The sequence below is a fragment of the Abrus precatorius genome, unplaced genomic scaffold (assembly GCF_003935025.1).
Source record: "Abrus precatorius isolate BTA unplaced genomic scaffold, Abrus_2018 Scaffold9, whole genome shotgun sequence".
NCBI classification, from domain to species: Eukaryota; Viridiplantae; Streptophyta; class Magnoliopsida; order Fabales; family Fabaceae; genus Abrus; species Abrus precatorius.
Window position 1 is genome coordinate 13,243,836 of NW_020874439.1, and position 15,974 is coordinate 13,259,809.

The 15,974-nt window shown below is 34.2% G+C and overlaps 1 protein-coding gene across 1 annotated transcript; it reads left to right on the forward strand.

The window, feature by feature from the left end:
* The first annotated feature begins 1,659 nt into the window (after positions 1-1,659).
* Positions 1,660-7,935, forward strand: LOC113850852. The gene is made up of 4 exons (XM_027481377.1): positions 1,660-1,794; positions 2,217-2,333; positions 4,867-7,359; positions 7,456-7,935. The coding sequence occupies exons 1-4, from the start codon at positions 1,660-1,662 to the stop codon at positions 7,933-7,935; spliced, it is 3,225 nt and encodes a 1,074-aa protein (XP_027337178.1).
* The last annotated feature ends 8,039 nt before the right edge of the window (positions 7,936-15,974 follow it).

A 15,974-nucleotide genomic window follows, 5' to 3' on the forward strand; every position in this document is an offset into this window, starting at 1 on the left:
TGATCATGAAGAGGGCATTTGGTTAAATCCGTCATTTCATTCAATAAAAGGTCATAGGAAACTTAGTAAGGCTCCTAAAAAAAAGAAAAAGGTGCATTTCATATTAAATTTGAATTGATTATAATTTGTTTTTATGATTTTACTTTATTCCTGAATGTAATTATTTAATGTTAATCTTTACCTTTTGTCTTACAGAGATGACTTCTTCAGATAACATGGACGGGAGTCCCCCTCATCACTCCGCTGAGGCAAATAAGAAGAAAGGTAGAGGGATTACCAAACTTAAGTCCATTAGCAAATCAAGAAAGTTAGGACAAAAGTTACAGATAAATTATCACCATCAATGAATTTTGCAATGATATTCAATGATCTTTTATGCTAATATTAGTAACACTAAAATGTCTTTATGATTTATATTTGCATATAGGTTGGCTGGAATAGAAAAGGTCAACTGATAGGATCAAAATTTGCACATTTCATTGGCTTTGTTACTAGGAGTACAGTGCCAATCAGTTATTCTGATTGGACAAATGTCCCTACTAATGCTAAAGAACACATTTGGGAGCAAGTTGAGGTACACAATCATAATTGTTTCAGTTATTTTATGTTGGTTTACCCAAGAGGGTTTATCTTATATGTTTTTTGTTTCCAATGTAGGAAACTTTTGAAGTGGATGTTGTTCACAAAGATTTTGTTCTTTCTTTAGCTGGACAGGACCTTCGTGCATTCCGGACACGTTTGAGGAAACATATCTATGACAAAGATGGAAATTGTGTTCCCCATCCTCCAGAGAAGTATCAGAGATTCATCACAGTCACTGATCATTGGATGGACTTTGTCAACCAAAGCTGTACAGAAACTTTCAAGGTACCATGTCATACATTATTATATCAAATTATTGTCACCATCACAAATGGGTATTGATTTGGTACGTTTTTGAATGCCTTATTTCAGAAAGAAAGTGAGGCTAATGCACAAAGGGCAAAAGCAATGTCGTACAAATACAGGAGGTCATCTAAGGGATATGCTCAGTTGGAGCAAGAGTTGGTATGTAAATTTGTGACTTATGTAACAATGTGATGCTAATGTGTTGTCTTATGTTAAACCTATTAACGAGGGTATTTTACTATTAAATTTGTGTATATTGCTACATCTACCTCTAATTTGACCTCAGTACCTCGACATGTCCTTTGGAAAGCTGCTAGGGTAAATAAACAAGGTAGCATTGATGACAAAGGAGTTAAAAAAATGATCAATGAATTTGTAAGTACTTAATAGTAATGTGTTAGTATTGGACAAATACGTTAACTTTTATTTTGAATTCTCCTTCCTAATGGTTTTTTGTTATGTTTATTGTAGGAAACCCTTTCACAGGTCACTCCAGACACTAAGACTGAATCAACAGCCTGAAATGACATACTCTCTCAAGCACTTGGTGTAAGAGAACATCTAGGTCGCGTGAGGGCTGTAGGTTTTGGGGTGACCCAAAACCTGCATTTGGGCCAGCTACATGTCCACATCCTTCATCTACTGAGTGGTAAAACATGAAGCATTGGGTAGCGCATTTGACCAATGTAGTGACACAATTGACAAGGGGTCAGGGACTACCCCCATTCATGTCAGGTCAGATGCCATTCAACCCCACTCATTCCCCACACCATGTATGCCATCCCTTTCAATATTGCTCCTCAAATGCAACCTATGGCGGATATTGGTCCCCAAACGCGTGTAGATGCAGCTTCTACCAGCCATAGAGGCAGTTGCACACCAATTGCATCTGTTGAGATTCCAGAGGTATTTAAACTATAGTAAATCATCATTTACCTTTTAATGTTTAATGCTTTTGATTTAATTTTTGTGTAATATAACAAACTTTCATTTGTAGGGTGATCATGACTGTATGCTATACTTCAACAAACCTTTTTGCCTGGTTACAAGAGTAGAGTATATCATATAGTGGCTGGGGACTCCTTACATAATATGGCTCTTCCTCCAAAGCATGGTAAGGTTTCTATAGAGGTAGTGCAATGACATGAGGAGGACTTTGCACTGCATGTCCTAAATGAACAAGCAAACCTGTATTCCCTGAGAGATGCCATTGGTATTGATGTTGCTTGGCCATTGTCCCTAATCACTTTAAGACCCAAGGTATGTTAACGTGTTTCTTTATAGTTCCTGTTGCTAGATGAAGACATTAAAAGGTTTGTTCTTTTCAGGTTGCCCTTTCGTCAGCTAAAAGGTTAGGGAAAGAGACAGGGTACTCAAAAGAGTCAATTGCTGGTCCATCGAATAAAGGTAGCACTGGTTGTGTGTCATCAGAGATTTTAAAGTTGGTAGAAGCCCAAGGTGCTGCATGTAACGCCTTATATTTCTTTCCTTAATATATGATAAATTTTCATAAAAATTTAAATGGTAAAGTAAATTTTCTTTCAAAACTCTCTAATAAGAAAGAGACATTGAAATGATATAAGTTTCATATAAGTTCTTTAGAAAAACAAAGATTCTAAAATTTTCATCAGCAACAAAAGGAAATAGTAGTTTTACAACTATTTCAAAAGAATGCTATAGAACTGAAAATATCCATTACATAACTCAAAATAACTAAGTCCTATAACAGTTCTCATCCATCCATGCACTGTGAGCCCAGTACTATTCATCCTGTTTTCCTGAAAAATGTTGTGTAAGGGTGAGTCTCTACCCTACCACTCATACATCATATATATTCATCACAAAACACATCTTATCACGATTGAAAAAAAATATCATGGCATTACATATCACAGTGTCATATAAATCATGTTTTCATCTCAACACATATGATATTCCACAGATTCACAACTTCACTAGTGGAAAAAGTAAATTTAAAATCACACTTTTAAAATCGGTTATTAAGTAGTCGATTTTAAAAATGACGCGGTGGCAATTTTGTAAATAATTGCTAGCGTTTTAAAATCAGTTGTGTATGTCCGATTTTAAAAGATATATATAAAATCGATTTTTCTATTAACCGATTTTAAAAGATATATATAAAATCAGTTTTCTTATTAACCGATTTTAAAAGATATATATAAAATTGGTTTTCCTATTAACCGATCTTGTATGATTTTTTATACAAGTATCTCCCTTTATTGAGTCATTCTCGCAGCAGAGGAGCCCCTTCTCGTTCCAGCGCTCAGCAAAAACCTAGGCAAGTTGGAGATTTGCTCTGGGGTTCCCATCCGTTAATATAATAGATTTACTCCGGGTCGGCAATTGCTCCTCAGGCTTCCTTCCAGTGGAGAAGAGCAAAGCAAGGTCTAGCGGTGGAGCGTCTCGGCCTATCTACTAAAGAAGGAGGTTTTCTATAAAAAAAGTCAGGATTTGGAGAAGGTTGAAAGGTGGGGGCAGGATTCAAAGCTGCAATCTTTAGGTTGGAGGCAAGTGCACGCATTTTAGGTAATGTATTCACTTCTTTCGCTGTTTTGGATGCTTTTTCTTTATCTGTACTTGGTTTTACGTTCTAATTTAGATGCCGATAGTAACGTTCGTGAATGCATCATTCACAATGTCATCTTTTTTGGTTTCCTGAATTATCGTTGCTTATTTTTAATAGGAAATTCAAGGTTGAATAATAGAGATGATCAATTTCTTTGAAGAGATAGTGCTGTTAAGTATTTACACACTAGGAATTATCACTAGAAAATATGGGATTTATATGTTAGTTTAGAAAATACTGACGAGGAATTATAATTTTAATTGTGGTGATAAAAATAATAAATGAATTACTACTTCTGTTGTAATGAATCTTAAATAATTTGACATTTTTATAATTATTTAAAAATAAAAAAGACGTCAATATTTTTTCGTTTAAGGAGCATTAAGCAATTTTATTAATGGGAAAGTGTTGTATATTGTTATGATGTTTAATGGGTAATTCAATTGAGTGAAACAAATGGGTGAGAGAGGTAAGTGTGAAGGAGTGATCTCAGATGGCAAAGCTACAAAGGTGACAGGGGGGGTGTGGCCCAAAGAACGCATTTTGGAGGGGTGGCGTCTGATTAAAGTTAAAACATAAATGGTGGCTAGTATTCATAGGAGTTCTGCTACTTTGTTAATTAGTTTAATATTCCATATGTAATGCTTTTGTCTCGTAAGTTTGATATATTTTACTCTCAATAATTTTATCAAGCCACGTTTACCATTTATCACTGTGGTAAGGGAATTTTTGTGGGAAGTAATGCTTATTAATTATATAAGTTTTTCAATTTAACATTTAAAAGTAAAATTATTGTGTAAATAAGTTCAACAAAATTATTGTTCGCAACCTTCACATTTTATTTACGGTAAGGGAAAACAAAAAGAAGGATGAATGAATAGTTGTGGATCAAAAAGGACGTGTTAGCTTAGCTAGCTAGCTAGTTAGGGGCTTTCTTTAAATTCCCTTTAGTTGCTTTCAAAAGGAAAATGGGATTCCATAAAGTTTATTGTTCTTTGGTTCTTATTCTGCCACAACTATAATTGCCATTCAACAATTTCAATTTAAGAAGTTTCTAAGTTTGTTTAAATTTGCATCCACAACTATAATAAATGTTTAAATTTTTATTATAATTATATGATATTTATTAGTAACAAGTGTTTATAAAGATTAGGTACTTTATTTAATTTTTATAAATTAATATGATATTAAATTTATGGATGAATTGATTGAATCTTAGTTTCTTGTTTGAGATTTAATACAAATGAGACTGACAAGCATGATATATGATTTTTTATAAAGAACAGAAGTCATGGATAAAAGTTGGTTACTGAATCGAAGTAGGATACATGAATCACGCTTAAGTTGGAAGTATGAGACAGGAGTGGTACTTTATTGAATATGTAATACAGAATGCTAATAATGATATGAATGGGAAATTTTTCTGTCCTTGTGTTAATTGTTGTAATGGAAGTCGTCTAGAACTTGATGTTATAAGGGAACATCTTCTCTGTGATGGTTTTCTTAAGAATTATACACGTTGGATATGGCATGGTGAAAATATTGACATTCCAACTGTCTCAATTGAAACTCCAACTCAAACTTTTACACAAGAGATAGATATGGATGATCAATTAGAGGAGATGATTTGTGATGTGGGTCCAAAATCATTCAAGCGAGCACATATGTATGAATCTTTGTGTAGTGATTCAGAGAAGCCATTGTATCCAAATTGCACGAAATTTACAAGATTGTCAGCGATATTGAGATTGTTCAATCTGAAGGCAAGAAATGGGTGGAGTGATAAAAGCTTCACAGAATTGTTAGAACTATTGAAAGAAATGCTTCCGGAGGGTAATACATTGCCTAGTCGTAACTACAAGGCAAAAAAGGTGTTGTGTCCTATGGGTTTGGAGTATAAGAAGATACATGGGTGCCCAAATGACTGTATGTTGTATCATGGTGAATATGAAGGGTTGCATCAGTGTCCAAGATGTGGGTTGTCACGATATAAAAAAAAGCAAGATGATTCTGATTATGATGTGAGCACTAAGGATCCTCCAACTAAGGTTTTATGGTATTTACCAATTGTTCCGAGATTAAAACGTCTGTTTGCTAATGTGGATAACGCAAAGCTAATGAGATGGCATGAAGATGAGAGGAAGTGTGATGGACAACTTAGGCATCCAGCAGATTGCTTACAATGGAAAAAAATTGATTCTATGTTTCCACATTTTAGCAAGGAGCCAAGAAATGTTAGGCTTGGACTAGCTACGGATGGAATGAATCCGTTTGGTAATTTAAGCACTAAGCATAGTTCATGGCCTGTTTTGTTGGTAATTTACAATTTACCTCCTTGGTTGTGTATGAAGCGCAAATATGTGATATTATCTATGATGATTTCTGGTCCAAGGCAGCCCGGAAACGACATTGATGTCTATTTAACTCCATTGGTTGAAGACTTAAAGATGTTATGGGAGAAGGGAATTGATGTGTACGATGGGTATTCATGTGAATCATTCAAGTTACATGCCATGTTATTTTTCACAATCAATGATTTTCCAGCATATGGAAACTTGTGCAGGTATAGTGTTAAAGGGCACAAAGCTTGCCCTATATGTGAAGAGGACACTTGTTACCATCAACTAGTTAATTGGAAGAAGACAGTTTACCTTGGTCATCGAAGATTTCTTCAACCTAACCATCCATATCGAAGGTTAAAGAAAGCTTTTAATGGATGTCAAGAATATAGCATAGCACCTACTGCATTAACCGGTGAGCAAGTTTATGACCGGGTAAAGAATTTAAATGTGGTACTTAGAAAGTCAAAAAAACAACCCAAAGAAAAAAACATATGGAAGAAAAGGTTGATATTTTTTTATCTTCCTTACTGGAAAGTTCTTGATGTTAGACATTGCATTGAAGTCATGCATGTTGAGAAAAATGTATGTGATAGTGTAATTGGCACACTTCTCAATTTAAAAGGTAAGACAAAAGATGGACTCAAATCTTGTCTAGATTTGCAACTCATGGGAATACGAGAACAATTGTATCCCCAACCTATGGGTAAGCGAACATATTTGTCCCCTGCATGTCACACATTGTCAAAAATGGAGAAAACAAGTTTTTGTGAGTCCTTACGTGGTGTCAAAGTGCCGTACGGTTACTCTTCCAATGTAAAAAGTTTAGTATCAATGAAAGATTTGAAATTAGTTGGCTTGAAGTCTCATGATTGCCATGTACTAATGCAACAATTTCTTCCTATCGCTATACGTGATGTTTTACCTAAAAATGTGAGACAAGTCATAATCAGACTTTGTCTATTTTTCAATGGCATTTGTAGTAAAGTAATTAATCCTCAAAAGTTGGATGATTTGGAAAATGAAGCTATTTTAATATTGTGTCAATTGGAGATGTATTTTCCTCCTTCCTTTATGGTTCACTTAATCATCCACTTGGTTAGGGAGGTTAGGTTGTGTGGTCCTGTCTTTTTGAGGTGGATGTACCCAGTTGAGAGATACATGAAGATATTGAAAGGGTATGTGAAGAACCAAGATCGTCCAGAAGCATCCATTATAGAAAGGTACATTGCAGAAGAAGCAATTGAGTTTTGTACTGAATACATGTCTCAAGCTGAATCAATAGGCATTCCTAATACCCGTCATGAGGGACGAACTGCTGGGAAGGGTACAATAGGCATAAAATTGAAAAGCATGATGCGAGAAGAAGTGCTTCAAGCACATTTGTATATATTGAACAACACTGATGAGGTTTTACCTTATTTAAATGCCCACAAAGACTTAGTGAAGACAAACAACCCTCGAATGCCTGAAAAATGGGTGTTGAATGAGCATAACAAGACTTTCATAGAGTGGTTTAAAATGAATGTTGGGACAGATTTAAGTGTTTCTGGAACTTTACAACGCTTAGCTTAAGGACCTAACTTTGATGTGTTTACTTTCTGTGGATATGACATTAACAACTACTTATTTTATACAAAGGCACAGGATGGCAAGAGTACTATGCAAAATAGTGGGGTTATGATAGTTGCTCAATCTATGCATTTCTCAACAAAAAATGATAACAACCCTATCACAGCTTCTACGTGCTACTTTGAAGTTATTGAAGACATATGGGAGGTCGATTATGGTCCATTTCGAGTACCTGTATTTAAATGCGAGTGGGTTGATAGTAATAGTGGTGTCAAAATTGATGAACTTGGATTTACCTTGGTCAACCTTAATAAAGTTGGTCATAAAGAAGAGCCTTTTATCATGGCTTTCCAAGTAAAGCAAGTATTTTATGTCACCGATCCATCTAACAAAAGGTGGTCAATTGTTCTACAAGGTAGAAGTAACAATGTAAATGAAGAATTTGGAGATTTAAGTAATATAATTGATACTCCTTCCTTGTCAACACGTGTGCTAACTTTTAATGAAGATAATGTGGATGATGTATATGCCACTCGTGACGATCATTAGGAAGGAATATGGGAGAACAATGAAACTTGATCATATTTTCGAAATAGGTTATTGTTATTAATTTTTATTTATGATGCTAATTTTTGTTGTCTTTTAAGTACAATATGTTATTATTTAAATTCAATTTATACTAATGACTTGTAATTTATTTTTCAGTTAACAAGCAATTATGGATGAACATCAAGCCTCTCCTTCAGGTAGTACACAATCTACAAATAAGAAAAAAGTTAGAGGTCCCACTAAAATGAAACATGTTACAGCCAAACGCCTTAATGAAGAGAGATTACATGTTGACATAGATGAGATCACTGGGCATCCTACAGGGGATTCAGCTGCCTAGTTTATGAGTACCATGGGGGTTCATACTAGAACAAAGGTTTCTATTTTATTGCCCAATTGGGATCATGTAGAGGAGGCTGTAAAAAATCATATTTGGGCAGATGTTATGGTAAAATGTTATTTATACTTAACATTTTTGTTATTAAACTAGATTAGGATATCAACATGTATTAACTTATTGTTATCTTTGTAGGAAACTTGGGACATTCCAAAGACAGAAAAGATGAGAAGGAAAACCCTTTCTATTGTGGCTGAAATGTGGAGGGCATATAAAACTACTTTGACAAACCAATACATTTTTGGAGAAAAGAAAGGAGAATTTCCTGGTGATAAAAACCCCACTATTGATAATGAGACATGGAATGCATTTGTAGAGTCTAGAATGACTGAAGAGTTTACAGTATGTTATGACTATATGCATTACCATTTGTAAAATTTAATTTTTACCCTTACTCTTATAATATGATATCTTTATAGGAGAAAAGAAAGAAGGCACAACAGACGCAGGCAAATAATGACACCTTTTGTGTGATGTCATGTGAGGGTTATCCATGGCTTAAGAAGAAGTTGATGAAGGAGAAGACTATGAAACGTCAGGCTAGTGAAGATAAGACTGTAGTTAGTGATCCTCCTTCTCCACCCACACGTCATGAATTATGGAAGTTTGCTCGTATTAAGAAAACGGGCGAGTTTACAACTGAGGCAGCAAAAGAGATTGCTAGCAAGATAGTAAGTATAATTTTGCTGTACATATGATGCTAATTAACATATATTTCAAAGGGTTTATTAAATTTTTGGTATCTTATATTGTAGGATGTACTAAAGCAGCAAGCTGAAGAGGGATCTTTTGTTTCCCATGGGCAACATGATATACTAACTATTGCCATTAGGAAGCCTGAGCATACAGGTCGGGTTCGGGCAGTTGGTGGAGGTTATGGTTTGCAGACTTACTTTGGACAACCATCATCTTCACAGTTTATCTAGCTCAGTTGAACAATTGGTGGAACTAAAGGTCTCTCAAGTTGTAAGTCAGATGAAAGAGGAGATTCATAGGCTGGTGAAAGAGGAGTTTCATAGACAGATGAAGGAGGACATGCAAAGGCAACTACAAGAGCATTTACAGTCAATTAGCCAACAATTTCAGCACAATACTCCATTGATTGAACCAGTTATTACACGTGTGAGTACAAATGGATCATGTGTAGGTGCTGATCCCTCTACTACTGTTGTTGACCCTGATACCTCTAATCGGTGTGAGTTGTTTGTCGATGCATCACCCGATCCTGTTGGCATAAGGAGGATTCACATGTTTGGGTCTACTGTTCACCATCAGACCATAGGAGATGATATGGTTAGGGTTTCAGTAATGGATGTTAGACATCCAGAGGCAAGAGTTCCTGTCCCGACAGAGGAGGTTCAAATGATAGGACAAGCCCTAAACACCTTCCTTCAGTGGCCTCAGAGTTTGGTGAATATGATATCTTTAAAGGTATGTTATTTAAGTAATATTTAATTTTAACTTAGTGTTATTTTCTTCTAATTTAGTATAATATCAAAATTGTACGTTGTTGAATAGGATGTTGTTGCCCCACCAAAGGATAAGGAGAAGGTTGTGGTTACCCCTTCAAGAAATCTACCTCTGATAAAGAGGCTATGGAGATTAGTCACAGATATGGAAGATGACGATCAACCCAAACAAGTCCGTTGGCCACATGTGGTGTTTGGCAGATCTAATTATATACCTCTATATATAAGTCAAAGTGACATATCAGAGATTATTAATGGGCACTGTATGCTGAACATATCAATTTTGCAGTTGTGGTTATTGTAAGTATTTTAATGAATTCCATTTTTGTTTTTCTGATTTATTCTAACTTTGTTTCTAACCTTGTAGATATATTCATAAATTAAGTGTCAATAAGAAAAATGACCACATTTATGGATTTTTGGAACCCGAGTCAATCCAAAAAAGTGGGAACAAGGCAGAAGAATCGCAAGCTTACATCCAGAATTGGATGGCTTACTCAAATAAAAAAGTTTACCTAGCCCCTTACTTTTCTGAGTAAGTTATCTTTACCATTAATTGATTACAAAAAGTTTTAAGAGTGTATTCTATCTCAACATATGTTTCTCAATGTAGTACTCATTGGCAACTAATGGTTATTTGTCCTATGGAAAATAAAGTTGTATGCATTTGTTCATTGCATAGACCTCCGCCTGCAGAGTTCAAACAATTATTAGATAAGTAAGTATTTTAAAAACAACTACTTTCTTTTGTTGATTATCATTACATTTGATTTTAAACCATAATAATCATGTTATTTTATTATCAGAGCAATGGAAGGATATTACATACTCAAGGTTATTTTAATTCCATGAATGATATTTAATCTAATGTATTTTATTTTTATTATCCTTACTATTGAAATTGATTTTTATATATTTTTTTGTAGTCTCATAAGCAAAAAGAAAACTTTGAGTGCGGATATTATGTAATGAAGACAATGCATACTATTGTTGATTTAGACATAGTATCGGGTTGGATTGAAGTGAGTTTTATAATTTTCAAAATTCTTATTTTAAGTTTTTTTATTTTATTATGTTTTATGAATTACTTCTAATTCTATTAATTTTTCTTTACAGATATTTATTGATCGATCATCATTGCCACAAGAAGTCTTGAATACCATTAGGGACCAATGGGCTACATTTTTTCTTGACACATTGATTAGTTAGGACTTATGTTTATAGTTTTGGACATAGTTAAAACTCCTTTTCCTTTGGAGTATAAATATGATTGAGATGTCATTTATATGAAGTGATTTATGGAAATTGTGCATCATTGAAATTGTCTGAATTGTCTGTTTTGCAGGTTTTATATTGATTCTTTCGAAAAACAAGCTAATTATTAAAAAAAAAATCACCACTTTTAAAATCAATTATACCTTACCCGATTTTGAAAGTTCACTTTTAAAATCGGTTATGCCATAACCGATTTTAAAACTTTATTTTCAAAATCGGGTATCGCATAACTGATTTTAAAAGTGAACTCTTTAAAATCGGTTCCGCATAACTGATTTTAAAAGTACTTGATTCTTTAAAATCGGTTGTGTCATATCCGATTTTAAAAGTTCAGTTTCAAAATCAGTTGTTAACCGATTTTAAAAAGTTCACTATTTAAAATCGGTCGTTTCATAATCGATTAAACAACTGATTTTAAAAATAAAAAATAACCAATTTTAAAAATATTTTTTCCACTAGTGTTTCTTTTACTTTTATCCGCGCTTACCGCGCCCTGTGGCCACAGTTATCCGATGCCTCTATCCCGAGGTCTTACACATCCATGTAAATAGTCACCGGATGGCCCAATGCAATACGGATACAACGCATGCAATAGACGGCCCCTTAACAAAGGTAATGGTCAGGAGTCAAGTCGAGAAATGAGTGTGTAGCCATGTGGTGCATTCGAACACAATATTCCGTGCACAATCCCGAATGTCATTCACCACCTGCATTTCCCCAAGATATCCCATATCGTCTCCATCTTCCACTCCCCAGTGTATCTCTGTTTATTTACATCATATCCTTTTCCATCTCATACTCTTTCGAGTATATTCACATGTTCACATATGCCATTTCTTATATTCACACATATTTTTCATCATTTCTCCACATACTTTTCATCAAATCATGGCATATTCACAATACACATCATTTTTACAGGAAACACAATATATTCAAACATGAAACATCCATCTCTTTATATATTTCATATCACAAAATCATAAAATCATATCAACCATCCTCAATATACCTTATCATGCCCTATTTATACATAATATCACATTTTCACCATGTATTAATCATAAAATCACATAAACAGCCAATTATTCTCACTTTTCACCAATTATTTCTCAAAAAACAAGGATTATTCCACATATCTTCACATACATGACAAGATCTATGAGAATACAAGTAATAAACATAACAAAATGATAAAGTAGAGCCCCCTTACCTCAAGACAGAGCTTCTACAAGGATTTAACCGAAGATTTAACTCTAGAACAGAGTTTTTCCTAAGAATACCATGAACATCTATAAGAAAAATAAGAAGAAGAGAAACAAACGGTAAATCTAACTTCAAACTTAGAGAAACTTACTTGAAATCCTTTAGAACGGACGTAGAATCACAGATCTGAAGAGAAATTTAAGTTTTAGGAGGTTTACTATGGGAGAAAATGGTGAGATATGGCCTCAGAACCTTTGAGAACCTTGGATAGGAGTGAAGAAATGAAAATTTCATCTAAAACCCCCTTTTTATAGAAAATTTTTGAAAGTTACTGTTCACTGCCGAATTTACTGTTCATCGTCGGAAACACTGTTCACCGCCTTACTGTTCACACCGGAAACACTGTCCACACGTACTGTACGCGGATGTGATGTCAGCCATGACGTCATGATGATGTCACTGATGACGTCATCGTCACTGTGCATACGCGGTTTCACTGTTCATACGCGGTTTACTGTTCATATGCGGTTTTATTGTTCACTTTTTTATAAAAAAATATAAATTCTATCCAAATCTATTCCAATTATACTTTAACAAACCTCATTTTATTTAAATCAAAATGCAGGATGTTACATTGAATACCTCATTCAAAAATGGTTTTTGATCCAATCTGAAGGAATCAATAGAAAAAGTAAATTCCCTATGATACACTAGATCTGGCTCGGTTATTGATAGAGTGAATAGATCTTCCAATCGTGGTGTAACGTGTATCCCCCTGTTCCGGTCATGGAATAGATGAAATAAACCAAAAAACAGATTTTTGTTCAAGAATGAAATCTTATTGGAACTGTCCAGTTCATCCTTCGAAACCATATCACATCCCGGATCTGATGAAATAGGATGAATTGAGACGGTATTTTGTAAGTACATAATTATCTTGAATATATTAACTATTTCTTTATTTTCCCATCGCCTGGAAAGAACAAAAGAAATATCTTGTTCTTTCTTCAACAATTTCTGATCTCCAAGCGGGCTCAAGTGCCTGAAGAGCATATCTTTTGAAGCAAATATTATTACCTCGATAGGATATTCCTTTCATTCTTCCTCTATGTTGTTTACGAAATCTGGTTCTTTTGGGGTTCTAGTTGATGGTTGTTTCTCAATTCCATCTCTATTACAGAACCATAAATGAGATTTTTCATCTCATACGGCTCCTCGCGAATGAAACGATTCAAATAATATATATGTATATATAAATCGATTTAATCGATAAAATAATATACACTAATATACATATGTTGAATGAATAATAGAATCGCGAGATTTTTTGAGATTTCATAGAATCTATTAGTCTATTGGAAATTTGTATATCTTGTTTTGATATATAACTTAATATGTATTCTTATAGACAATTTAAGACAAATTTTGCTATCTGTATATAACTAAATAATATTGTTTTGTTATCTTATAATATTCTAACGAATCCTTATTTCTATTTTCTTTTTTTTATTATCATATCGTATCATATCGGATTGACAAAAATAAAAAAATTCAATAAAATCCAAATTTTCGCAGGCGAAAATTCACTCTTTTATTACCAAATTCAGATGGAATGTAGGGCATAATTCCTCAATAAAAAAGAATGGATTCCTTTTTGGTTTGTTCTGCCATCCCACCTAATGAATCATTAAGATTTGTTTAAAAAAAAATCTTAGATATTCGCAGGTTTCGTCATTCCCATTGCTTCTCAATTAATGGTTAGGTCTGAATTCTACAACGGAGCCTCTCTAATTATAAGATTTTTTTTAAATACTATTTCTTTTTTCTTGAATCAACCTTCTCAATTTTTATTTATTCGGAGCTCTTGATTTATTTGTGTTATGAATATATCCATTTATATATGGATTAATTCCTATTGATGATTTATTACACTGCTTTTTGTCACGACCCCTTTTTGTAAGGAACCGAGAACATTGTTTGTACATCACATACTTATTTAAGATAAATAAATAATAGAAAATATAAGTATGAAATTCTCTTCTCAATTAAAATAAAACAAAGTTTCTTACAACAAATATCCAACAGAACAACATAATATTACATTTAGTTCATAATATTCAAAATACCCAAAATTATACTACGTAGCTCCTTCTATATGAGGTCTCAAAATATAAGGAAAAAGGACTTTGATGCAATATTACTCGACCCCAGCTTCAATCATTTCTTCACTGGCCCCTCAGCTTGTGAAGTAGATGCAACACCTGCTACATCTGCTCACGTACCACCGTACGATCATCGCAGTACACACGCACACAACGACATAGAATGAAATGCAAGGGTGAGCTTACCAAACTTAAAATAAAATCATATATATAGAGCAAAATATTTCTCACAGCAATAATCCCATGCATTTCTAGCCCATCTAATGCACAGCATGAAAACGATTTCCAACTGGTTTCACAGCCTAAGTAATCCAGAAGGAACCGAGCCGGTCTGGGAGCGACCCATTCCGGTATCTGGATCCAGACAGCACAGCACAGCAGCTCAGCATGAACTTACCGTTACACGTCTACCCACCTAAACATGTAACTCGGCTCTATAATGATGTAAAACATATATCTCAGCATGATGCACACTGCCAAAATTATTTTAACAGTTCAGCTAAGGCAAGTTTATAATAGATCAGCCAAAATCTCAGCATTTTAAATCAATTAACAGCAGTTACAGCTTAGAAAATAGCTTTTATTCAAAAGATCTAACAAAATCATATCAAAACATCTTGAAATAGTATATTAAGCCGTTCAAAATGTAGTTCATAGGTTAAAGTAAACTCCCCTTACCTCAGAACGATGATTCACACTAGATCTACCGAATATTACTTGTTTTATAGCAAGATTCAGAACGGAGTTTCTCCTAAGAACACCATGAACTTCTATGAGAAAGAGAAGGAGAAGAGAAACGAACGGTAAATCTAGCTTCAAACTTAAAGAAACTTACTTCAAATCCTTCAGAATAGACGTAGAATCTCAAATCTGACAAGAAATCTAAGTTTAGGAAGGTTTAGTATGAGAGAAATTGTGGTATTTGGCCTTAGAACCTTTGAGAACCTTGGATAGGGGTGAAGAAATGAAAATTTCGTGTGAAGCCCCCTTTTTATAGAAAATTTTCAAAATTCACTGTTCATCGCCAGAAACACTGTTCACCGCCTTACTGTTCACGCTGGAAACACTGTTCAGGGCACTATTCATGTCGGAAAATACTGGGGACGCGTACTGTACGCGTAAAAGACGTCAGCAGTCACTGTACATACGCGGTTTGCACTGTTCATAGGCAGTTTTACTGTTCACTTTTTTTTTTTTTTTTTATAAATAATTTCAAACTCCATCTAAATCTATTCCAATACCAAATAATCCTTCAATTAACATTGAACAAGTATAAAATATTATAGATTACTCAATGATAAATCTCTAGCCTGACAATTCTCCCCCCGAAAATAAATTTTTTTCCTCGAAAATTTTATCGCTCAGAGAAAAGATGAGGGTACAACTCTCTCATTCTTTCCTCTAACTCCCATGTGGCATCACCAGTTACTGGGTCCTAAAGAACCTTTACTAACCGAATAGACTTGCCTCTAAGTTCCTTAACTCTAGTATCCTCGATACGAGCAGCTGGGACCTCCACAGACAAATCAT

Coding starts and splice junctions, on each gene's coding strand:
- LOC113850852 (XM_027481377.1), top strand. CDS start 1,660: ATGTATGCCATCCCTTTCAATATTGCTCCTCAAATGCAACCTATGGCG. Junction 2,334..4,866: donor CATCAGAGATTTTAAAGTTG/GTAGAAGCCCAA, acceptor TATGTAATACAG/AATGCTAATAATGATATGAA. Junction 7,360..7,455: donor ATGTTGGGACAGATTTAAGT/GTTTCTGGAACT, acceptor TTTTATACAAAG/GCACAGGATGGCAAGAGTAC.